Here is a 25,469-nt window from a genome sequence, read left to right as displayed (position 1 = left end):
GAAAAACAAACTCCCTTTTGTAATGATGAGAGCAGAGCTTAGGGCTGAGAATCACCTGAGCAGAGTGGAAAAAATATTCCTGGAGTACCTGGAGTACCTGGAGTCTGAGGCTCACAGCTCCTTCCACCTTCTTATTTTTTCAGGAGCACATCTTGTGCATTACAATGGAAAAAATGATCTTTGTATAAATTCGGGATTATTCCCTCTAAGGACAACAGGGTAAGGTCATTGTATAAATTATTAATAGCAAAGAGTTACCTAGAAGAAGGGAAATCCAGGGCTTCTTCCAGGGTAAAAAAAAAAAAAAAAGAGAGAGGAAAAATATCTCAGTGAATAGTAGTGAGTTTTGATCTTTTAAAATAATACAACTCAGAGTTCAATTGAATGGAGGCAAAAAGACATGAGCTGTGCCAATAGCAGCGTGGCCATGAAATTTCAAGTGCCCATTAAAAGACTTCTCAGCTCTGTAAAAGGTCTCAGAGTAAATAAGCATTATGAGCACTGAAGGAAAACATAATTTCAAAGGAAAGCTTGTCAGTTAAGGTCAGTTTAATATCCACACTAGAATTTCACTGTTTGTAAGTCTTGCTGATGAGCTTTTATAATTGAGTTACTTCTCTTATTCCATGCATATTGAAGCTGTAATTAAGCTATGATATGAAATACAAAATATCCTGTGCTCAATTCATCAGTTTTTGTTCAGTCTTGCAGTTCTTGTTCCAATTGCACTGGCATTGTTGCACTGAAATATCTCCCAATCTATCATGTCAAGATTATGCATGATGTAATTTGTAATAGCAGCTAGGGATTTGTTTACAAAAAACAAATGTTCCTTTAATCTCTGAAACAAAATTAGACTTGTCTTACATCACAGAACAAAGATAGCTGAATGAATACAACACCTTTAATAAATCAGTAATTACCTTGTGTAGTTCCAGTTGGCTCATTTAACTTGACCTTTGGAAAAAACTTCCTCCACACAGATTTTAAAATGTGTTCTTCTGCACTGTGGAGATAGGAGTGCTCTAAAGGTGTGCTATTTCTACCACAACAATTCCCACTTCATGGAAGAGAATTTGGACCTTATTGTCTTTTCCCAGCAGAGATAATTGCAAGTTAACTAAACCACCTCCTCAGGAATTTTGCAGGCTCTGCCTTTCAGTACCACTGTGCACAGAGCAGCAAACACCACGTGCAAGTTCAGAGTGCCATCATCAGAACAATGAAACCTCCCTTGGTTTTCCTTTTACTGCAATCATCCCTGCACTGAGAGCACAGGGCACCTGACCCTGTGCAGGGTAGGCTTGGGCTGGTGGAGATCTGAATAAACAAATTTCTGTAGCTGGACTGAAATATCTGGTGGGTACAGACACCAGCAAAGCGCTGCTCCCACCCTTCCCTGGGATTTTGCTCCAGGAATCTTCCAGGTCTGATTATCATCCTCTTCCCGTCCTTTTTAAGGGGAGAATAGCAGGTGGCTTCATGTACTTCATACCTCTTTGCAGTCTCTTTTCCCAAAGACTCCCTGACATCCAGATTTTAGGAGACATACAGAACCATAAATCACAGAATGCTTTGGGTTGGAGGGGACCTTTAAAGCCCATCTCATTCACCCCCTGCCATGGGCAGGGACACCTCCCACAGCTTCTCTGGACACCCTGTGCCAGGGCATTTAAAGCACAGGGAACTTAGTCTTTTTCACAGAGGGAGAGGGACAGTATAATAGCTTGCATTTCAAAAAGAAAGCCAAAGCAAAAACCATTTTTTTACTGGAAAAGCATACACCCCCAAAAAAAAAAAGAAAGAAAAAAAACTAACCAAAAAAGGTGGTTTTCATTGACTAATGGCACATAATCACATTATTAATAGTAATTTCTGTAGATTAGATGAAGGAATTTTTTTACAGGAATCTTCTCTGTTAACAAGAGTTTCTCTGGTAATGTGTATTTGGTAAAACACAATTTATACCCAAGTGGCACACCAGAATTTAATTTCATAACTGATAACCCTCCAATATATTATGCATGCTTTGTTATGCCTTATAAATACATTACAGTTATATAATTTATTCATTTCTAGTGTTCTTTCATAGAATGCTTTGCTGCCAGGCTGTGATTCTGGCACCTCGTTCAGTCAAAATTTCACAATAGACTTTCACCCTCCCGAGCCCATTTCACAGCTTTTCCCTTCCACATCCCCAAACCCAACACCAGCAGCACAGGAGCTCATGTTTGAGCAAATGGCAGCTTTTACAGACACCAGATTTGGTCTGAATACTGCAAAAACTGAGGGTTTTTTTCCCCCTGCTTCTCCAGTAACTGTTGGATAACACACTAAACACAGATTGTTGGTTTACATATCTATATTTACATATATATATATATGAGATTTACAATCCCAGCAGCCTGGCATTTCTCCCTCTGCATTTCAACTCATTCATTTTACTCTATTAATGAATTATTATTCCTGAAAAATTACCGTTGCATGGAGATATAATTATTTGATTAGTCCTCAACTCTGGTCAAAAACATGTCTGTGAATATTTATAGGTAGTTTCCTCTTGTCTTTCCAAGTATGTATAAATATGTTGGATTTCATTGGCATTTCATTGAATAGATGACAATAAGATTAAACTTGCACTGGGTTATCTGAAGCCATTCAAAGAGGGTATAAATAACATTGCTTCATTGCACAAATACTTTAGCAGCCTGCAGTCAGTCTTGTTCTGTAGAGAAGAGTGGATTCAGTTCCAAACTTTAGTAATAAATAGAAGCAATGGGTGTCCCTAACCTACAAAAGAACCCCAGACAGGTTGAGAGGTGGTCCTCAGTCACCTGAGTGTTGGATTTCATGTTCTCATCAGCCTCATTAGCACTCATTAGTGCCAGCAGGTTACTCTCAAATGCCCCACTCTCTTGGCACAGAGGTTATGTCAACCACCAATAAACTCACACACCTAAAACTAGAAACAAACTTGGCAGCTTGATGCTCGCCTTGGATATATGTTGCTGTGCAAGAATTCAGAAAATTCCAAGAAAAAATATAGGACTGTGTTCTAGCGCTCTGGAAGGTCACAGAATACACTATGCACTTTTGGGGAGACAAGTTTATCATACATTATTTATTTTATCATTTCATGTCCTTTCTCTGTGCCACAGATATCTGCAAAAATCTGTTTTGTTGAGGTTTGCTCTGCCTTTCCTTTGCAGAAATCAAGTTTCCTGATAGATAATGTGCTGAGGCTCCTGTTAGAATGTCAACTATGATCCATGACTTTCAGAGAAAAAGTGTCAAGCTTTAGTCATGTCTGAGTTCAGTGGAATGTGGAATAATTACAGCTTTAAAAAAGCCTACCACACTTTTTGAGTACAGGATTATCAAATGGGAACTGGGTTGAGAGCCAGCTGCCAGCACAACTGGCCTGGGACCTGCTGGCATCTCCTGAAGGAGTGCCACAAGAGGCGTCCCAGCCTGACAGCTTCTTGCTGGCTTCATTTTTGTATTTCCTAAAATGCCAGACTTTGAAAAGATCTCACAAGTTGAGCCATGAACGGCTGAGAAACATTTTGATTTCTTTTCCTTGTCATTGCTGCTGAGCCCTTCCCAACTGAGCAAATGGTTATGCAAATTCTACAGTTCTCCTTAAACTCTGGGTGCTTTATCTGTGTGCTGATAAATCAGTGTTTTATCCCTGGACCTCTGGGCACACTTTACAGGTGCCCAGAGGACCTGGGGGCTGTCACTGTCAGTGGACTCACCACAAAGGTGCTACCCATGAGGAATCCTGGTCCCACTTCAGCTGTGGGAGCCTCTCAGCCACATGTCTGAGCAGCAGTTGTTTCCAGAGGTGCAAAGAAAAGGACATGGGAAAATGACAAAGCTGCAGCAGTTAACTCTCCCAATCTGAACAGCATTGAGAGCAAGAAATTCCTTGGCAAAATCTGTTTTTTATGTGAAATTTGCTCCTTAACAGACCATCTCCATTCAGCTCAAAGGCAGGAATGTGCTTAAGGACCTTCTGGCAGCACTTCACGTCATTTTAATGTTATAATTTATTTTCATAGTACCTGAGAAACCCATTCTTCAAGTTGTACAATTGGAGAAAAAAATGTCATTCCCAAACTGCTGCAGTTCAGTGTTAAAGTTCAGCAGGGCAGAAGAGACAGAGGGAAACAAACAAGGAAACACAGCAAGAATAACTCATCCTCTAAGTAAATAAAATTGCAAATGGCAAACTGGTATAGCAAGAAGATGATTTACCTGTAGGAATAGAGAAAGTGAGAAGCAGAGCTGGGATTAAACAAACCTTGGGAGGTTCTGTTTCTCAGGCCATTAGCCTCCCCCACCTCTATTGGTCACCTTGTTACGAGGAAAGCACACAATGTGTTTATGTCATTTTTCCTAATTTACTAATTTCCTAATTTAATAGCAGTATGTTGGCTGCTAGGAGATGGCAATGTAAGTGGTTTTTCTCTAGTGAGGCTTCCCATGCTGGTTAGCAAGAATTAGCACCCTTATTTGCTGGTTTATGCAGATCTTAAAAGGAAATTGTTCATGGATTCTTTGCATTTAATCTGCCCTTTCATATTTAATGGTGCAGCCCACAGCATTGTTCAGACATGTCATACACTCCTAAAAATATCTTACTGTACCTGCTGAATATTTTGCAATGGAGAATCAGGAATTCTGAATGGAAAAAAAAATTAAAATCTTCAATTCTTTCAATTCTATCAGTGAATTAATAGAACATTTTTTAAAAGCCTGGAGAATATCACAAAGATCAGAGTCTTCAGGGGAAAAAAAATAAAAGCAGTTTAGGATGCTGATGTCTTTTTAATGTTTACTACAATTAAAAAATATTGAATTAACTCAGCAAGACTGAATTTGAGGCAATTAAAGATGTGAGACACCACTTGCTAGACCGATTGCACTGTGCTTGTATTTTAAACAGGAGAAATGTCCATTTTCCCAGAGCTATGAGAGGTCTGTTATCAAAGTCTGTGAAGCATTGCACTGCAGGAGCATTAGATTGATACTTCTAAAATTGAGTGAGATTGAATTAAAGCAGAGAGTTTGATAGTTTGGGTTCCCTGTAGGAAACATCCTGCATTTCTCCCAGATAGCAATATTCAACCTGAAATCTTTTGTTTCGGATTTGTATTCTTTAACTTACCAGATTTCTTCTCTACAGCTCCCAGAGTGGCTGCTATCTCAGTCTGTTTATGAAATACATAACCCTTCAGATGACACTTTCTTTCAGTCCAGTTTTCTCATCCTCCCAGAAAATGGGTTCCCACCCCTGTAATTCATTCTGCTCCCCATGACATCCCAATAAACTAAGAGAAACTGCATGTCTCATTCCATTCTCTGAGATTTTGTTGTATAAGGAATGGGTGAGCACAGGGTTACTGTTTTTCCCATTTTAGTTTATATCTTAAAAAAAAAAAAAAGACAAACTGCTTGAAAGATTTTACTCACCTCTGTGCTGTTACTATTGCCAAAATCTCCATCAGCGCAAGAATCTCTCACAGGGAGTTTGAACTTTCCTTTAATCTAATCCATTTAGAAAATGACTCACAATATATTGAATAAAGTGGAGAAAATTGATATCTTTTCATTAAGCTGACAAAGTCTTTTTCACTTCTGACATCTGTGAAATGTGTTCTCTATTTAAATTTTATTTATATCAATCTTCGCTGGTGGAAACAAGATTAAAACGGAATGCTCTGTACTTACAGGGAAAACTTTCCCATCCTGCAATGAGTGTCATACTGGCTTTGAAAATGAGCTGCTTATTCCTTGCAGGAACACGATACCTGTGACCAGGAGGAACCACAATCTAATATTTCCATTCCTTTGTATTCTATTTCTATATAAACAAAACGTGCCCACTTTATCACAGGCAAAAAGAGAGCTGCTGTGGCTTTATAATGGCAACTGCAGAAGCAATCTTGGAACATTTTAATACATAGCATGTTCCCTCTAAACTGTTGAAAAATGCATGATGATACTTTGCTCTGTTTCATATTTCAGGGTATTCCATAAACATGAATTAAAGTTATCTGTTACTCTGTGAGAATGGTCTTATTGTTACATTGTTAAATATAATGTCTTTATACTTTTTGCCATATAGGCTCTGTCATATTGTTAAAGCAATTTCCTAAATACAAATGCAGAAAAGTTAAGGAGAATTTTATCTGCAAAACAAAGCAAAAAGAATTTGCATTTTCTCTACAGACAGGAGTAGCAAAAATAACAGAAGCAATTGCCTGTGAGTGTCTGGGCTTTGTGTGCACATTTCTCTGTCCATGTCCTGTTAATCACCTGTAGAACAGCTTTGAGGAACTGAGTAACTTCAGTTTAATGCAAGAACTTGAAGACTGAGAAATGTGAAACATAATAAATTCAGGGGTTTCAACAGGCATCTTTAATCAAATGGATTGTGTATTATTTACAAACTTTGTTTGACTCAAGAGGAGGATGATTGAACAATTAATGTTTCCATGTTGATTTGATCTTTTAGGTGTAGATATGTGAAGGTGTTCAGTGCATTTCTACTGCCCCTTAATAGAATATTTTGATGCTGAAATTCAAGGGGAAAACTTTTCCCCAGCCAGCTGCCTTCATGCATCAAAACTTTGTGTTCTAGACGATGCACAGGAGCAAATCAGAGCACGGTCACTACCCTTGTGCAACCTCCAAAGGTTCTTGTGAACTTTGAAGGATGAATCCAACCTAAACTGGCAGTTCCCTGCAGCTGCCTAAGGCTTTGGGCATTATGTTTGGGAACAAATGTATTTTAAAATGCAATAGAATTGTGTAAACATGATAAAATATAAGCTATTCCATTGCTTTTTCCCTGTATTCTATCTGATATTCAGATTTCTTATTTGTAGTTTATTTGTTTGGAGCCCATGATTTGCAAATGCCATTTTAACCAAATGCTTTTTCTGTGTGTTAATCCACGCAGACTAAATACATCAAAGTTAAATATTTTGATCAAAATTATTCCATAGCTTCGCAAACAAAGATACTAGAAAAACATGATTTAGGCTGAAAAAGAAACCTCATGATCTTCCTGAAAAAAGTTGCTTTTTTCCCCAGCTCCATTGGTGATATGTTAAGAGTTAAATATTCTTATAAAAGAGGCATTTTCTTGAAAATAGTTCAGATATAAACAATCACTTTTTTAACCTAGAAGGTGATGGGAAAAAAGAAAACAACCAAAAAACCAAAAAGCACTGAAACAAAACACAAGCAAAGCAGGAATAGTCAAAGCTCTTCTGTTCCACATCATTTTCCTTTCCCCATGGCAGAGGGATCTGTCTCAGTGAATTCAGCCTTGCATGGAGAAACTCCTGTGCTTGTGTATTCCCCAGACAGTGAGAAGAGCACCATGAGAAGCACTCCAGAATGCTACAGGTGTCTAATTCAGCATGATGTGAGCACTCACAGCCTGTGCTGCTGGTGATTAACAGGGATCTCTATTCTCACCCAGGATGAGTGGTTTGGATCACTGAGAAGCTCAGGTTCCTCGGGATCTGGGAGTTCTTGAATAAAAACCACCCTGAGGGGACCATCTTAATTTGAGCAATTTGACCCAACTGCTTCAGCTCATCTCAAAGTGACATAACTAAACATAGAAAAGCTGAATCCTTTCCCTGGGGAAGGTTTCTCCCCTCCTCCTACAGGTGGGCCCAGTCTCAAATGCTGCAAACTGTGATTCATTTTAAAGTGTTTTCCTCCCTCTTTGAACAGAGCTGGAGGTGTAAAACTTTGAAATCAAGTAGAACTCAAAGGATCAGCAGTACCCAAGAAAAACAACTGGTCCTAAAGATTAAAAGGCTCTTAATAGAAGAGAAAACCTATAAACACAAGATTCAAAGAAAGTAATTTTCTTTGGGTTTTGGATGCCCCTGCCACGGTATGGGGCTGAGGACTAGACCACAGTGAGCTTTATAGTGCTTCAGACTTAAAAAGGATTTTGCCTACATACAAATTAGAAACAAAGAGGAACTTTTCATCTGCAAATTTCCCCCATTATAAAAGGAGCCTGGTCTTCAGTCCAGGTGAGTGTGCTCACTGATGGGCACTTGGGTGTAATTGCACTGTGATCATAAATCAATAAGAATATGTATGTATATACTAAAACCCATACACCACTACATGAGTCAGTTGCCACTAGAGTTCAGCACTGACTTTGCATTTGATTATTTTTCAAGGTCAACGTCTGAATACTTGGGCTGTATTTAACAGCATTAAAAAGTAGTGAGATCACTGTAATTGCTAGGAGCAGCATTGGTTCTCCATGCTGCCTCTCAGTCTGCATTCACCTCAAATCTCTGGTTTACATGGTAAACTCTCCAGGCCAGGGTGTTTAGGTTTGTGGGGTTTAGTACCTTGCACTGTAGGATCCTTCTCTGTGGTTATTTAATGCTACAGCACTGCTCCTAGTGCATAATCATGATCCTCATTTTGATTCCATGTCACAGGATTCTTCTCACACATCCTGAGGATGCTCTGCTCTGATGATTGCTGTGCAGGCCAGTATTTAGCAGGATATGGTTTTTCAGTTTGCCCACTGCACAGTCTATTATTAGAGCACAGATTCAGCCCTCTTTCCTTTTCATGCATAGCAAAGAGAGATCTTTTTTCTCTGCTGTTAGCAGCATTAATGCTGCCCTTCTGAAACAGGTGTGTGAGTAGCATCATTAAACTGCCTTGGCAGCACAGGTGTAAAGGGCTTTGTTTGTGTCTTGTATATATGAAGAAATGATATATTATGTGATAAAAATCAGATATAAGCTGTGGGAAGAACCAGGAAAGACAACACTGAGAGCTATATGTTCATTGTAGGGCCCCTCAAACTGAAATATCTATTCAATTTTATATTTAAGAATTTAATTATAAGCTCTGTAATGTCCTTAAATTAATGCATGCACAACAGGACATTTTCCAGAGCAGAATGCCAGTCACCTGGTGTGTGTATATATTAATATATATATGTATAAGGTAGACAGCTGCTTCAAAGGTATTTTGTGGGCTTGAAGCAGCCATGAGGGATGATATGAATGGGTTAAGCATCTCTCTTTGAGTGACTGTGCAGAAAGCTTTGACAGGCTTCCTGAGTGCAACCATGAAATTAATTCTTGCCAGAGAAAGCAAACCACAGAAAGAGCCGCTCATGAGTCAACTTGTCACACTTGCAAGGTTAGCTAAAGTTTATCAAAATCCCCAGACAAAAAATGTCATTAAGATACAGCTAAGGATACAGTCAGATACCAATTCCCGGGCAAGAAACTTCATTAAGGTACATTCAAGGTTGTAAACATATGTGCCAATTAAATTCAAACAGCTGGGTCCAAACACTGCCATTATTTACAATGTTAAATATTTGGAAATTAGAAGTTACTTTTAGAGATAATATGGTTTCTATAAAATTCATCATTGTGTTTCAACAAGCAGCTTCTGCTGCAGAGTTACCTTACCCTCTGTTTCTAGTTGTGATGGCATATTGGGAAAGTCAAGTCTCCATGGGTTCAAATAATTCTGGACGGATTTTTGGTAAAAAAAACATCCAGCTGGAGGTCCTGAAAGCAAAGCAGACATCGTTTTATGTGGAGCACACTGAACCAGAAGTCCTGAAGGCCTGGAGAATATTCTGAGGACAGTCTGTTCAGACTTGCCTTGTTCTTGTACATGCCTGTGAAAATCAGATGGGCACTCAGGGAGAGGGGCTGTGAGGATGGATGGTCCTTTGGTCTGCAGCAGAGTTGCTGCCATCACAGCATTCCCTGCAGCCACAGCACAGGAGCAGACAGGATCTCCTGTGTGAGGAGGCTGTGGCAAGCAGTGCACTGTCTTAGGCAATATAGGATGCCAAACAAGTAATTAAATGTGAAATCCTTACAGCTAAACTCCAGTTGAAGGGACACTCTGCCTTTTAACTGCAGTGTTAGAGCCTTGAGATATTATTTAATTAGATTTGGTCATTGTAACACAGTTGTGAACATTGTCTTTTCTCTTTTAGCTTCTATAGTGATTGGGAAGTGGTGGTGTGAGATGGAGCCCTGCCTAGAAGGAGAGGAATGTAAGACGTTGCCTGATAATTCTGGATGGATGTGTGCAACTGGCAATAAAATCAAGACCACCAGAGTAAGTCTCCTTTCTGTCTGCACCCAGGAGGTCTTAACAGGAAAGGGAATCACTAATGACTGCTCACCCATGTCTTTTCCATCATGCCTGCTGGAAGAGCCTTGAAGACCACTGTCATGATCATCATAATTGGGTGAAAATTCAGATAGGTCAGGCTGGTCAGCTGAGTCCAGGCTTGGTGATCAGCAGGTTGGAGCTGCTGAATTGCCAGGTCACTTTCTTACAGACACTGTCACCTCAGAATACCCCTAATGCACATCCCTGAGTCCCTTTCTGCTGGCTAAAGGGAAGAACAAGAGCTCAGAGGGATCTGCTGGATCCCAAATCCATTCCTTGGCCGTATCCTGTATCCATTCCTGTATCCATTCCAGGCCACATCTGGATTAGCAGATCTGTACAAGTGTTTTGGAGCAGACTCAGGTCTCTGCACTGCAGCTCTCACTTCAGAGCAGCTCCAGCCCCATGAACTCATCAGTGACAGCTCTTGAGATGCTGCAGGTTCAGGTAGCACAGGCCAACAGGTGACAACAGCTTTCACCACACTGTACCAGGAACAGGCAGAGGGAGGGTGTGAATGAGCTGCCTAAACTCCCACTATGGGATTACCTTGAGGATAAAAGTGTTTTTCAGGAATAGACTCTAGCTTTTCTTCTGCATTGTGTGATTGTTTCACAACCATTGTCTTGAAACTGTCACCTATACCTGTATTCAAAAATTTTAATTAACAAATTAAATTTCATAATTTTCGTATCACAATTGAATTTTTTCTGAGAAAATTACATGGTTGTCAACTCAAAGTGTTTTATAAATACATAGATTTTCATTTTCTGTGAATTTCAAAATGGCTTTTGAAATCTGCTAGATTAAAAAGAGTGAATTTTCAAGATTTTTTTCCCTGTTTGATAAGAAATTCTACATACTTGTGCCCAGCTGCTAATTCACAGGAATGTGCACCATAGTGTTGTGATTTCCTGACTTTTTCCTTTCTCTCCAATCCTAACTCCAGTCATTTTTCATGTCTTCTAGGCCTCCTGTTGAAGGAGGAGATTTTACCCTAATTGATCCCCTTGGCACCTGAATCCTTTTCTTTCCCTCCACAGGACCTACCCCAGGATGAATTATTTGTTTTGCAACCCTCATTTCTGGAGCAGAGCCTTCTGCCACACCAACACATTAAATTATCAGGACACCTACTGACTTAGGAGGTTTTCTTTGTAGGAAGCAGTAAGTGGCCCCCAAAAACAAGATCCATGTGATCTCTTTGTCACCTCCCAGAGACAAGGAGGAAGGAAGGAGGGAACTGGGATTCCCTGGCTCTGTTTCTTTCTGTGGTGCTGTTCCTGCAAATTTCTCTGTGCCCACAGCTGATCTCTTCCACTGCAGCACCACTGGAAGGCTGTTTGCTAATAAATGTGCCTTGCAGTTAAATTAAAAGAATCCCAGGCCACAAACTCACTACATGTCCTTTCCAGTGAGGAGAGGGGGGAGTTAAAATGGAAGAAAGTGATGTAGAACTAAGAAGTGGCATGAAGTATCTTATACAATAATTCAGCCCTTCTGCAATCTGTCTACAAGTTATATAATTGAGGAATTGCATTTTCTTTCTTCAGTGAAGCTGTCCTTCTCTTAACTCCCCCAGTCCTCATCACATAAACTAGTTTAAGGCAATGGAAGTGATTGCTAGAAATTTAGGAGCTTCATTAATATGCAGATGTATGGTCCAATCTATTCAGTATGCATTATTGTATTTCATTTGAATTAAATACTTGCAGAGTGAGTGCTCATAACTGAAAAAATATTTCTTCATTTACCCACAGGAGTTATTTTAATTAGCTTGTGAGGGGAGTACCTTATGGTGCTGCTTCCAGTAGAATTTTGCTTTGTTGCTTTAAAATATCATTACAGAACCCAATTGACAAAGGCAACATGACATGATGTGCTCAGCAACTGTCTCTTGCATTTTCTAAGGAGAAATTCTACTTCTTGGTCCCTGGAACTTTGCTCCAATCCATACCACTGTGTCAACTCTAGAATATAAATATAAAATAATGAAAGCAATCAGATCCTGAAACACGCTTCTTTTTTTTTTCTCTCCCTCTTTGTTTTGCCATTTCAGGCAGCAGCAGTGAATGAGATTACAATGTAATCTGCCCTGACCACAACCCAGGTTCCAAGACTGGGCCATGTGTGTCTAATTTGAGTAGTTAAGGAAGTTAAGAATGCAGAAGAAACAAGACAAATCAGTCAACATCCCAGCTCTCTCTGTGGTGATTAGGCAAAAGGCTACAGCCACTCTCCATAGGCTGTAAACTGTAAACTGCTTTAATGAAGGCTTTTCCTTACACTAAATACATTTACATTAGCTGCTGTCCTGACAAGGAAAACATTCCCATTTATGACTCTTGGGATTAAGGTAGCCATTAGTACATTCTTCCAGACCCACAGTAAATTAAATCACATATAAGCATATGTGTATGTTTTATATATATATATACATATATGTATACAGTGTATGTTTTTAAATATATACATATATGTATATATATATATTTCTATTTCTGAATGCGTGGATATACACAATATATATAATTTTCTATGCTAGTGCATAACTTCAGTTGGGTCTCACATGTGATTAATATTGATTAGTGTCAGAAAGAGGTGGACAACAGACTCAGTGAAGTCTTTACCAGCATATTCCTCATTGCTTCCTTTTCATGTATTTCTTTCTGTCTTTAGCCCTTTAGCATAGTTCACTAATTAAGTTTTTAAAGCCAAAGTTATAAAAGCTCACAGCTTCCTTAAATTGATTTGTTTTCTATTGATGGTCAGGCAGGTGACAAACACTGGAAGGAAATAATATTGTCATTCAATTTTTGGAGCAGTTTCAATGTTCATTTAATCCCTCATCACTCCTTCTTTTTTTTTTTTTTAATTTATTTAAGAACTTTCAGTGCTTTACTTAAAAATGTGGGGCCCTTGGAGCTGTGCTAGGACATGCTGGAGGTCACCTTGCCACTTTCAGCACAGCAACTGGCACCAGTGGAAATAGGAGAGCAGCAGCTTGGGCCGGATGCTGCTGATATTCTGGATCATGGAAATTATTGTGTTGGTCAGCTGGGAATGGGCAGAGGAGCTCAGCTCAAAGCCCCTCTCCAGTTCTCCTGTGCCTTGTGTTACAGCCTGGTTTGATCAGTTTTAACCAGTTTTTTTTGACCCTTTCTGAACAGGTTCTGAGCAGTTTGAACTGGTTTTGATAGGTTTGATTTGTTTTGAACTGGTTTAAACTGATGTCTACCATTTTTATCCTGTTTTGACCAGTTCAATCTGATTTGAACTGGTTTTGACTGGTTTAATCTGGTTTAAACCATTTGTTTCAGTTTTAACTGGTGGGATTCAGTTTCATTCAATTTGAACCAGCTGGATCTTATCTAAATCTCTCTTGCTCTAATATTTACTGCTGTATTTAATCACCTTGTGCTTAGATAATAATCTGTAGCCCTGATTTAATTCCAAGCCTGACTGTATTCAAGTCAATGTGAGTTTCATTGCCTACCCAGGTGCCTGGCAAAGGGCTGAACCCCTCATGGTGTTCATCTGGGTGAACCAGAACAGCAAAAGCATAACAAAAGCATTTCCTTGAGAGCACTATTGCTGCTGTTGGACAGTTGTTCTTACTTCAGCATCCTAAAAAATCTCCTGGGCATTGGTGTTTCCCCTTGCAGCATTAGTGCAGCACTCAGATCAGTTTTGGTGGTGGTCACAAGGAGGGAGGGTTTTGGTCTGTTGCAAGGTGTTTTGTCTCACACAGGTTGAGTAGATGGAGTAGCTGCTGGGGCGCTGCCCTCTGGGGAAGTGTGTTGGAGGGGTTCCCAACAAACCTGAAAGGTGGATGGATGCTCCTGCCTGTCTTGTCCAGCAGAAGTCCCTGGAATCGCTCTGGGAAGGGGAGGGTGGAAAGCTGGGGTGAATCTGTCCTGGCTCGTCCTTCTTGCCTGAAGGGTTCCTACAAGGAAGGTGGAGAGAGACTCTTTATAAGAGCATTAGGGGACAGCATGAGGGAGAATGGCTTCAGACTGACAGACAGGAGGTTTAGATTGGATATTAGGAATGAATTCATTGGATATTAGGAATGAATTCTTCCCTGTGAGGGTGGTGAGACCCTGGCACAGGCTGCCCAGAGAAGCTGTGGCTGCCTCACCCCTGGAAGTGTCCAAGGCCAGGTTGGACAGAGCTTGGAGCAACTTGGGGTAGTGGAAGGTGTCCCTGCCAAACCAAGACATTCTCTGATTCTGTGATGTCCAGCACCACCAGCCCAGGTGGTTAAAGCACATCCAGTCTCTCCCAAGGCAGAGGCAGGATCTTGCTCAGGATCTCTCTCTTGCATATTTTTGCACCCCTGCAGCGCTAAAAGACACACACCCCTCTGGTATTGCATTTAAACTCAGCTATATCAATCAGCTATATCCCACAGAGCCTGGGTCTTTCTTTTCCAAAAGACTATATTTAAAAAATAACATATTATGCATAACTGACTCCCATTTTCTCACTGCAGATCCACCCAAGGACTTAACAGAGCGCCCACGTCTGCACGGAGACAGTGAAAGCCCTGCTGATTTATGAGGACAAAGTATTGAAAGTTTAAAACCATCTCAGCATTTCCAAGCCAAATGGATTTCTTATTTGCACTTTGACTGTTTACCAGAAAACAACAGTGGCTTTACTGTGTGAAAGAAAGGATTCGGTGGAAATAATGGCCCTGATTTTTGACAGCTGAAAATAAAAAATGAAGAAAGCGGTTCCTTTGCTAAAGTTTCTGAGATTGCAAAGTACAAGCAACAGTATAAGTTTGGATCTACAATTTACTTTATACCAGTTAAAGTATATATATATATAGAAATATATATATATTAATATATGATATTTTAAAATAAAAGCCTCACTCTTCAAGAAATTGAATAGTACCACACTTTGCTGCAGCTGCTGTATTTTTTTTTCCTTTTTTGCAATGGTCTGGAAGTTCCCTACCTGTTTGAGAGAGAAATGTGGCAGTGAAGAGGCAAAGCAGACCTGCTGTGGTACAAGGACGCCTAAGAGCTACACGAATCCTACCGATGCAGCATCCAGAGCTTCCTGTTCCCTTCGGCAGAATTTTGAGGGCATTTGTTGTTCCACTTTGTGTTCTGGAGGCTTTTCCCCTTGTGCAATACTAGCATGCTGGCTTTGCTTCATTAACCATACTTGATTGATATATAACGGTGATAATTCTATCCTCCTCCAGGAAAATATTTTTAGAGCTGTTAGATATTCCATGAAGAAGAGATGGACAACTACTGAGTGAAGTACAGTATGTATTAAAAGTTTATTTGGCAGAGTTTGGTAGACTGTGAGCTCCCTTCTTATTAAAGATGTACTGTACATACAATGTCTTCAGACTTTGTGTAGCTCCTAGAGACTCCAGTAAAAACCCAGTAACCACCTCCAAAGCTTTGCATTGTTGGCTCACTAATTCTTTGAAACAACAACAAAGCTACTTCCTTCCAGACTGGTATGTGAGGGGAGTTTTTCGTATGGTTTGGTGTTTCAGGAGCCCATTTGCAACTGGTGAACAGGCACCTCAGCTTAAGCATGCCTCTGTGGACACCTGGCTGTGTGCTCTTACCCCACAGCACACATGGAAGAACTGCCTAAATTTAGGTTTCCCTCATTGCAGGCCAGGCTAATTCTCATTGAGAGCATTTGCCACCAGCTAAAAGCATTCACATAAGCAATTCAGCAATTCCATGGCATAGCAAGTGCCCAGCAGTTTGTGGCAAGCACAAACTTGTGGCTGATCCCTTCACTTTCAGAGTAGTTTCCTTCGGTTTATTTTCAGTCTGTTTCTTGCTGTGGTGAGTTCAGCTGATCTGAGATGCTCCTCAGCAAGGATCTGTCCGCAGAGTCCTTGACCCAGTCACTGCTGAAGTCCCATTTCTGGCTGAGCTGTAGCTGTTCACCAGGCAGTCTGGCCCTGGCATTGCTGAAGAAAGATCAAATCTGAGGGCTGAAATGTGCGAGCCTAGTTCACATTCCCAGGCACTTCTGTGAGCAATCCAGTTAATTTCAGGGGGTTTATTGGTGTGGAAAGGTGTCTTGCTGTCACGCATAAGTCTGCACAATCTACCCTTCAGTCTGCCTAATGCTACCAAATCAAGGAGGAATAGGGAATTGTAAAACTAGTTCTGTTCAGTCCAGCTTCATCCCTTTAATATTTCCAATTTCCTTTCAGCCTGCTTACCTGTCTCTCACAGGATGCCTTTGGCCATGCTGATCACTTTTAATCCAATGCAGGGAAGTGCTGCACTTCCCATCCTAGATTTGGTTGAAATTCTCCCACTGAGTTTCTTTCTCCTTCAGGGTAACCACTTCAGTCCTGATGCTTCAAGAGGCAGAAATTGTCACTGTAATTACAGTGCAGATTAAAGCAGCTCCATGACGTGTCACGCCACATTCCATGCTGGCTTTCCATGCTGATCTTTTCCCAGTGCTCACAGTGGAAATGGATAAGCTGTTTCCAAGTACTTCTATTATCCCCCTTCAAAAATATGAGTGAAGAGTACCCAGGGAAGAAACAGACGGCCCAGAAGGTGGTAGAATCACTGTCCCTGGAATGTTCAGGAAAAGGCCTCAATGTGGCACTTGGGGACATGGTTTAGTGATGAAGGTGGCAGTGTGAGGTTAACAGTTGGACTTGGTGATTTTAGAGGTCATTTCCAGCACTAAGAATTCTGATTCTGTGCACAGAAAGGAGCGTGAGCCTCACCATCACTTGTGAGTGATGGTGATCCTTGTACCTGGAGACAACCCTGCCTGGTGGCTCAGCTGGACAGGCTGTGTGTTTGCTGGGGACAGGCACCTGCCCAAACCACAGAAGATACCTGGACCCTACTCTGTACTTTAGATGTAGTCTGCCATGGCCATGTGTCCAGTACCATCATCTCAGTTCAGAGGGGAGCACTGCCTGCCTGCCTACCCCCAAATGGATTATAAGGTCAGCTGCAGGCTCAGCTGCCACTAGTAAAGAGAAACTTCTCCAAAATAAACCCCCAGCATTTCTGAATTTTACTCAAACAGCTCTTTATAAACCCCAAGACCCCCTCCAGCACCCCTTGGTGCACTAGGAGATAGACCAGCAGGTAAGTCCATTCCAAGCCAGGACACGTTATCAGCCTTTTACCAGCTGGAACTGATGCACACAAAGCTCAACAGCCTCCCACAATCACATGGGGAGCTGTGGAAAATCCAGGAGAAACTGAACTTTGGTTTCCTTATTCCCAGCCTAGTGATGCTCCATTAGAGGAGCCCCACGAACAAACCCATGTGTGGCCTCTGGTACCCTTTGCCAAAGCCCCAGGTATCCCCACTGGAGGTTTTTACCCCACAGCAGAGCTGCTGCCATGGCTCATCCTGTGAGCAGATAACACTGCTGTGCCGTGCCTATGAAATGTGCCTGTTGAGATTGGGAAATATTAGACTTGCTAAAATGTCAGAAGGAAATGTTGTCATTACCACAGGAAAGTTTCTTTGAGATGTTTATGAATTTTTCTTTGCCAGTAGGCAGCCTCGAATGCCACCCCACCAAATTCAGTAAACATCTGCGTCTCTTTGAAGTTGCCGCAAAAATCCGCTCGTGAAGCGCAGCATCGGGAAATTGCTGTTTTAATTAAAATGTTTTAGAGGGCAATTAAGGCCTTTGCAAAAATAATGACTGATAGAACATGAAGTCCAATTAAGAGTCAGATGCAACTAACCTTCGTTGTTTCAGGGAACCAAATAGAAAACAATAATAAAAAAGAATTCAAGAAGCCTAGAGTCACAAATATTCTGCATTTCAGGGATACTCACAGTAGCAGTGTGTAGCAGGAAGATGTCAGAGCTACTTGTTCTGGCCAATGGAGAGCAGATGTCTGTCAGTGGTGGAGTGAATGGTCCTCATATCCTCATGGGAAAGTGACAGTCGTGCCATTCTCTGCGTAATGTTAAATGGTTTATGTTAACAGAGGAGAAAATGAAAGTTCCGGCTTTTTGGCAGAAGTCTAGATAGAGACATTTCAGGAAATGAAAAAAAAAAAGAATATTTGTAAATGCATCCAAGATAAATTTAGATTTATGCCAGTGTTTCTTCAGATGTGTGAAATCAAGTTCTGTAAATCTAAAATGTACAAGTTGGAAAAAAATACCAAAAAAAAAGGTAGCTACCATCTGCCTATTAATTCAGAAAACTTAGATTATGTGCTTCTGTCCAAAAATCTCTGGTAATAAAAAGCTCAGTGTGGTATGACTTGAGATTGTTTTGAATATACTGTATGCTATATAAAAAACCCAAAAACAAAACCTTGAAGGAAGTCCACTCCTATGGCCAACATCAGGAACAGCGTGATGTGCGCCCATACTTGGCACTACACAGAGAAAGGACCATGAAAAATGGCTGAAGATGAAGCAGTTTGTGATGAGTGATGCTCTTATCAGACCTATTGATTGACTATTAGCAGAGTTTGCAGGTACTGTCAGTGGTGTAGTGCTTGGATGTTTTCCTATTATAAAATGATTAGTTACATTCCTAACTCTCCTCATTTGCCACTTACCTGTTTCACAGGCTGGTCCAATATAATTACAGATCATAGAGAAGTTGTGGAGGAGATAAACATACTTTGGCTTGGAAAGCACATCCATTTCATCTGAAAGTGGCAGGCTTTGTTTCTTCTTCAAGGGCAGGATGAATACTGTGGCCTAAAATGAGTTTCTCTTTTATCAATACCTCAGTCACATCCCAGTAAGCAGGGTTTAGAGCTTGCCTGACAAAGAACTGGGTCATGCTTCTTTGCTTGGTATTCTCTTTTTTTTTGTCAGAGAAAAATAGAAACACATTCCACAAATAATCTTTCAGGTAGACAGAAGGAGATGTGTGTACAGGGCAGTTGGTTTCAGGCTGTCAACACTTTTTCTAGTTCACTGGTTTGAATTCAGATCATAGGCCTGACACATATTTATGATTTTTCTCTCAGAGGCTCATACAGTCAAAGCACTTCACAAATATTTGTACTTTATAAAACCATGCTGCTCTGAGGAAAGGAACTGAATCCTCTGCTTTCCAGGCAGGAAACTGAAACTCAAAAGAGCTGAGATTTGCCCAAGGTGAAGCTAAAAACCTGCAGCAGACCTGGCAGTAAAATTGAGGGCTCCTGGATTTCAGATCATCACTGAGGATGGTTCATCTTTGATTCACATCACTGAAATTTTGCTGAGAGCAGAGCTTGAGTCACAGAGAGCAGAATTAGGGGACCTGCAGTCAGGTGTGGACAATCATGTGCAAGCGCCAACTGAGCAGAGCTTGTGCATCTCCCTTCAGCTGGGATTTTCAAACCACTGGGGCTTGGAAAATCCGCCCCCAGTTCTACTCCAACATCTCTTGGTCCCACAGGGACACAGTCCTGCCTTAGTTTGGTTTCATGGCTCCATCGTAGAAGCTGCTCTGAGCCTTTCAGATGAGAGCAGAGGTAGAAAATTGCTGTGCTTAACCCTGACAGGCTGAAAAAAATGACCAACAGTTCTTCTTTTGGAGATCATGATTTTTTTGGAGACATCCATCTGAGAGAACGTTCTTCATGTAAAAGCTGACTTTGAGGGGAGAAAGCCCACATTGCCTTCCAGCAGAAAAATGGTGAACTAGCCAACGAGGAGCACAGATAACTTGGTCTCACCTGGGAGTGTGAGCACCACTGCCATGGGAGAGGATGCCATGCAGAGAGCTAAGTCATGGAAAAATCCTTATTTTTGACAAATATTCCTGTGTGGGCATATTTTGCAGATCTTTGCTAAACCTTTAACCTTTGTTTGCCTTGTACCTCTAATTTCTAATTCAGAAATGTGCAGAGGTCTTTCCCACATAACAATCCTGGATATGGCATCTTTTCATCCAACACTCGTGGTTGGATTATTACTTTTTTTCCCATCATGAAGCAATATGATCAATTTGTCTGACCAGAAACAAAATACATGTTTGAGCATCAAGTTACTAACCTGTTTCCTATTATTTCTCATCTGTTTCATTTCTCAGATTATTGTCCTTGATTCAGTTAGAAGTGGGGGCTAGGGGCCCACCTAGATACGAAGCAAACTACCCATAACCTAAAATATTGCTCAGGGGAATATGTAATTTCTTCCTCCCACCTGCCATTCCTCTTTGTTTCCTATTTCATTTCACTTTCATTTCATCCCATCCCCTCTCTTTCACACCACTCAATTACATCCATCCATCTCTATTAGCCTTTCATCACCACTGCTGCCCCATAGACTAAAGAAGAGACCCCTTTCAGGGAGCTGTCCCCCACAGCAACAATGATTTATGTGATCTTCACTCTTTTCCTTTTTCCTGGGTACTGTGGAAGGCGAGATACCAATCTGTGCCAGCAGCTCCCTGTATTTCCCTGCCCACAGCAGCAATCCCCAGCTCAGGGCCACAGGGTCCCTCTCAGGTGTGCCCTGGGTACAAAGCAGGTGCTGCTGCTACTTGATTTGCAGCAGTGGAGTTAAGTGTCAGCTCCTCACCTCCCCTGAACCCTTCTGTTTGTTGCTTTTCCCAAGGTCTCCTCTGCCTTGACCAGATCTGAGAACTCGGCACGTCAGCTACTGGGGGCTTGCCACCAGCTTTAGCCTCTGCAGGAGGGAAATTTATCACTATTGATTTGATCAGGCTTTTTTCAGACTTGAAATAAAAAGTGAAGAACTGGCCAAGCTGCTGTGAAATGCACAGTGTGGGATCCAAGCACAGGCAGAGGATCTTTGAGGTTGGAGAAGACCTCCAAGATCATCAAGTCCAGTCATTAACCCAGCACTGTCAAGTCCAGCACTACACCATGTCTCTGAGCACCACATCCACATGGTTTTGGAACACTTCCAGGGATAGTGATTCCACTACTTCTCTGGGAAGCCTGTGCCAATGCTTTTTCTGAGCTTTTTGTGCTCTTTCAATTAGATTTTCTCTTGATAGACTCTGCTATCTAGATTAGTAGAGCCTTCATGACGTCCCATGTAGAATGGTCCAGAGTTTTTACAGATCTGACCCCAAGTCCCTAAAGCTCTCCTGGTGTCTCACAGACAGTGATAGAGAGCAGAGAAACAGTTAGGAAATGTTACAGTCTAAAGACAATGGTCTGTGTGTCCTTCTCTGCTTGAAGAGAATACTCCCTGAAAGTAATTTTGAAATTAAACAGCCTTTCAAGCATTTTGCAACCTGAAGAACCTCAGTACTGAATTAATGCTGAAGAACAGCTAAAAATGCCTTAAAATAAAAACTGCACTTAGCTCTTGAATTCAAGCCCTTAGGCAAATCTTCCACCAGCTTTACTCCTTGAATAGGAGCTGATAGGTCACACTGAGACCCACTTAAATCTCAGTAATGAACGTAAGCAGGGAAGGAGACCTGTCACAAAGACGTCACCGCCTTGCAGTGCTACCTCCAAGCACTCTTCAGCTTTCCTTTAATTCTGCCACAGGCAAGTTTATCTTTCAGCACTGGACCCACAGTAAGCAGATTTGTATTCCATCAACTTCCCCAGCTCTTAGTCTGTTCTGGATTTGACTGATGTATGATAACAGCACTTATGTCTTCAGAGCACAGCACTACAGTCCAAATAAAGCTTTCCTACTGAGGAAAGCATTTCCACCTCTGCTGAATTACCAGCTCTTTGGGCAGAGTTTGGTGGCATGGATGTTTCAAGCTGTTCAAGAGGAACCACCAGGCTACAACGTTTTTCTTCAGCAGCTTGGCTATATCTCCCCATTCTGTTTGGCCACCAGACTCTCCAAGACACATCAGCTAAGTGGCAACAGCCAGTGCAACAAAAAACATCACAGTCTGGATGTGCATCTGCCAGAGGCAGCTTCCATGGGCACTTCACTCATTTGGCTTCATTTTCTTCTGACTTTGACTCTTACAGTCTCAAAAGAGAAGAGTGACTGGATGGAAAACAAAGCAAAACAATTCATAGCAGTTCTTGGTGTGTCCTAGAACTGCTCTCTCCTCATCTGGAATGGGAGAGAGAGAAGACTCGTAAATGCAAGGACAGGGAAATTCTGGCACCCAAAGCTGTAAGACTCTTAGAAGCCTGAAGTGATATTTTCTGCTCATCTGTGCTGAGATGTGATTATTATGAGAATATCACATTCTCAGTTAGCTTTTATACTCTCTCAGCACCTGATTTCTAAATGTTATTATAGCCTGTCTTTCATTTACCTCATCTCTACACTGTCTTTGTCTGAGGCAGAAAAAATTATACTTTGCTTACACAAAAGCCTGTTCTTTTACTTGGCACAGAAAACAAGACAGAGGATAAGAGCCTGTTGGTTTTATTCAGCAAAACTCATCTCATCATTTGCTTCACTGTTGGATTATAAACAGTATTCCAATCTACTCCCATAACTGAAACACCTTTTTATATCAATTTTTCTTTTTATTTTCATCAGACCACTTTGATTTGTTTACAACCCTAGCTCATGTAACCTATGTCTATTTCTTTGATTTGAGCAGAATTGAATGCAGTTTTCAAAATAGTGGACCATTTTCCCTTACAGATGTTATATCCATTTAATCTGGGACTTCCACCTTGCAGTGCTCTTTCCAACAGTGCCTTGTTACAGCCAGCACCAGCCTTGGGCAACAAAAACTGAAACAGCCAACTCTGAAATTATACTCCAGGTATTCATACATTAGGCAAATTAAAATGCATGTTAGATTGTTTAATATTTTTGCTAGTCTATCCTCCAGGTATTCATATATTAGACAAATTAAAAACTCACAGTGTTTGCTGGTTCATAGTGTTGCTTTGCAGCCCCACTGCTGACTTAAAAATATTTTTCCCCTCCATACTAATTTAATTTTTACTTTTGTGACTGCTCATTGCACATGATCTGTAAGATTCTGGAGTTAAAAATGTCCCTCAAAAGCTCTCAGAAATGTCACAATGGCTTTTCTCAACAATATCATCTCCACTCTGCATCTAGCAGCAACCTACAAAAAATACTTACAGTGGGACCACAATACATCCCTTTTCCCAGCATGGAAAAAGGCTGCAAAGGAAAATAAGAGTGAAAAGATTTCTTACAGTAAGTGCTGTTGAAGACCTGGTGGCAAAATTGGGAAGAGCAGCCTAAATCTGCTAGAATGGTTTAGCCCTAAAACTGAAACTGGTTTAGCACAGAGTTTTCATTGATTTCTAATCCTCATGATCTTCCTTTAACATGTTCTTGCAGACTACAGCAGCTCCACCTTTAAGCACTTTCTGTAGCTCTACCATTTGGAACCTTGATAATTGAAAAGGAGCCCCAAAAATCAACCTCACAGAAATGAGGGTAGGCCTGCTCTGTGTGTTGCTGTCTCCCTTCCACCTGCTGCCCTTCACACCCAACAGAATTTTACCAGAATAGCCATGAGAAAGTTGCTCTTCCCAAGTTGCTGTCAGACATGAAAGTCATCTTGTGTCTGAATAACTGAGGCAGTTATTATAACAGCCAGGCATTTCTGTACCCCCAGCAGCCCTGTTCAAACTGATCTAATTAGTCCCTTGCAATCAAAGGCAGTGGTTTGGGCAGAAGACTTGAAAAATAGGACTTCACAACTGGTAAAGTTCTTGATCAGGATTATTATAATTTTTTTTCAAAGCAAACCCAAAGTTTGCATAATGAGGATTTCTGGGAAGAGAGGGTCTGTTACAGAAAAACCAGCTGTTCACCATTAATTTACTCCATCCTTCTCAGCCACTTTTTCAGACATCTGGAATCAGGATTTCTGAGCACATACAAGCCTAGCATTAAGTTAAATGAAAATTGAGGAACTGACCTGAAAGCAAAGATTACCGGCCTTAACTTTCAATTTATCAGGACCTTGCCATGATTTAAACACAGGCTGCTCTGCTGAAACACAGAGAGCTTCTACTTGCAGCTCTTGGTTTTCTTCTCTGCTCTACAATGCAGAAATGCTGTTGAAAACACCCTGCACACCTCTGAGGAAACTTTCCTCAGCAGTTGGCACTGGAACACCCTCAGACACAGGGGAGCCCATCAAACACAACCTACAGAGAATCACAGAATCAGCAGGGTTGGAAGAGACCTCCACAATCATCAAGTCCAACCATTAACCTAACACTGCCAGACCCAGCACTAAACCATGTCCCTGAGTGTCACATCCACACGTTTTTTGGGCACTTCCAGGGCTGGTGATCCCAGCACTTCCCTGGCAGGCTGTTCCAATGTTTGCCCAGTGTAAATGAACCAGCAATTCAGTTTCAAGCTTATGCAGCAGAGAGGCAAACCAGACTCCTAGCAGGAGGAAATTGGTATTAAAACCCTGTCTGGACAGCGGAAGATCCACATCTCACTCAAGACTTACATATAGAGTGAGTCTACACAATAGCTGTGCTGATCATTTCCTTAGGTTTTAGAGAAATTAACAACTTTAACTTTACAGACTTCATGGTTGCTTGATCTCACTACAGTAAACAGCTCCATATTTTTCCTTTTCATGTTTTATCCTGAAGCAACAGAGCATTACATTAATTGACTTGTCTTATTAATTCAATAAGCTGCTTCCAAGATGAAATGCTTAGCTATGCTTGCTTGTTTTTGGCACTTTTTGGTTGTTGGAAGAAAAGCTTTAAGGCTAGAATTGCTCTGATGTTTTCCACAGTTCACTGAATAATTTTATGCACTACTGAAGATTTGCCACATTTGGAATTACTGCAAACTGCTACTTTTTCATCATATTATAATTTAATTCACACTTTTAGTATGATAAGAAAACATTTAACGGTTTGCATATTTGAGAAGTATATTTGTTCTGCCAGAAAGTTGTGGTTAAGAATTCATTATGGGTCACTCATTTCTAGGATTTGTAATTTGGGCTTAAGATACATTTAGAAGATTAAAGATGACATGGAAGCCACCCCATTCAAATGAATTATATGCAAGAAATCCAGGGAGAAAAAATTGACCTTGCTGTAAATATAGGGCAAAAATAATTTATTGCGAGCTTGAGTGAGGTTGAGAATTTTTTACTATTTCAGCAAGATATTGGAGGGGAGGTGAAACTATTTTAAGCTTTAAAAAACAAAACCCTGCCATTCCTTAAGGGGAAAATATTCATGTAACTATGTAGATTCTAAGATTTCAACTTCTTTAGGAAATATGAACTCTTGGTTTGCCTTTCAGTTGGTGAAAATGCTGATTTTTTTCCTTTTCTTTTTTTGGTCTTTACTGGGTGAAAATGAAATTTCTTTTTGATG

The 25,469-nt window shown here is 40.8% G+C and overlaps 1 protein-coding gene across 1 annotated transcript in view; it reads left to right on the top strand.

Moving 5' to 3' along the window:
• The window catches only part of TAFA1 (TAFA chemokine like family member 1), a 209,168-nt gene extending 193,594 nt beyond the window's left edge, over positions 1 to 15,574 (top strand). The window contains exons 4-5 of the mRNA XM_005420183.2: positions 10,031 to 10,155; positions 14,708 to 15,574. Coding sequence (XP_005420240.1) covers positions 10,031 to 10,155; positions 14,708 to 14,725 — 143 coding nt within the window. The 3' untranslated portion in view covers positions 14,726 to 15,574. The remainder of the gene's footprint in view (positions 1 to 10,030; positions 10,156 to 14,707) is intronic.
• Positions 15,575 to 25,469: the final 9,895 nt, after the last annotated feature.

The sequence above is a fragment of the Geospiza fortis genome, unplaced genomic scaffold, assembly GCF_000277835.1.
Source record: "Geospiza fortis unplaced genomic scaffold, GeoFor_1.0 scaffold70, whole genome shotgun sequence".
Taxonomy (NCBI): Eukaryota; Metazoa; Chordata; class Aves; order Passeriformes; family Thraupidae; genus Geospiza; species Geospiza fortis.
The sequence above is the reverse complement of the archived record's forward strand: the minus strand, read 5'-3'. Positions and strand labels throughout refer to the sequence as shown.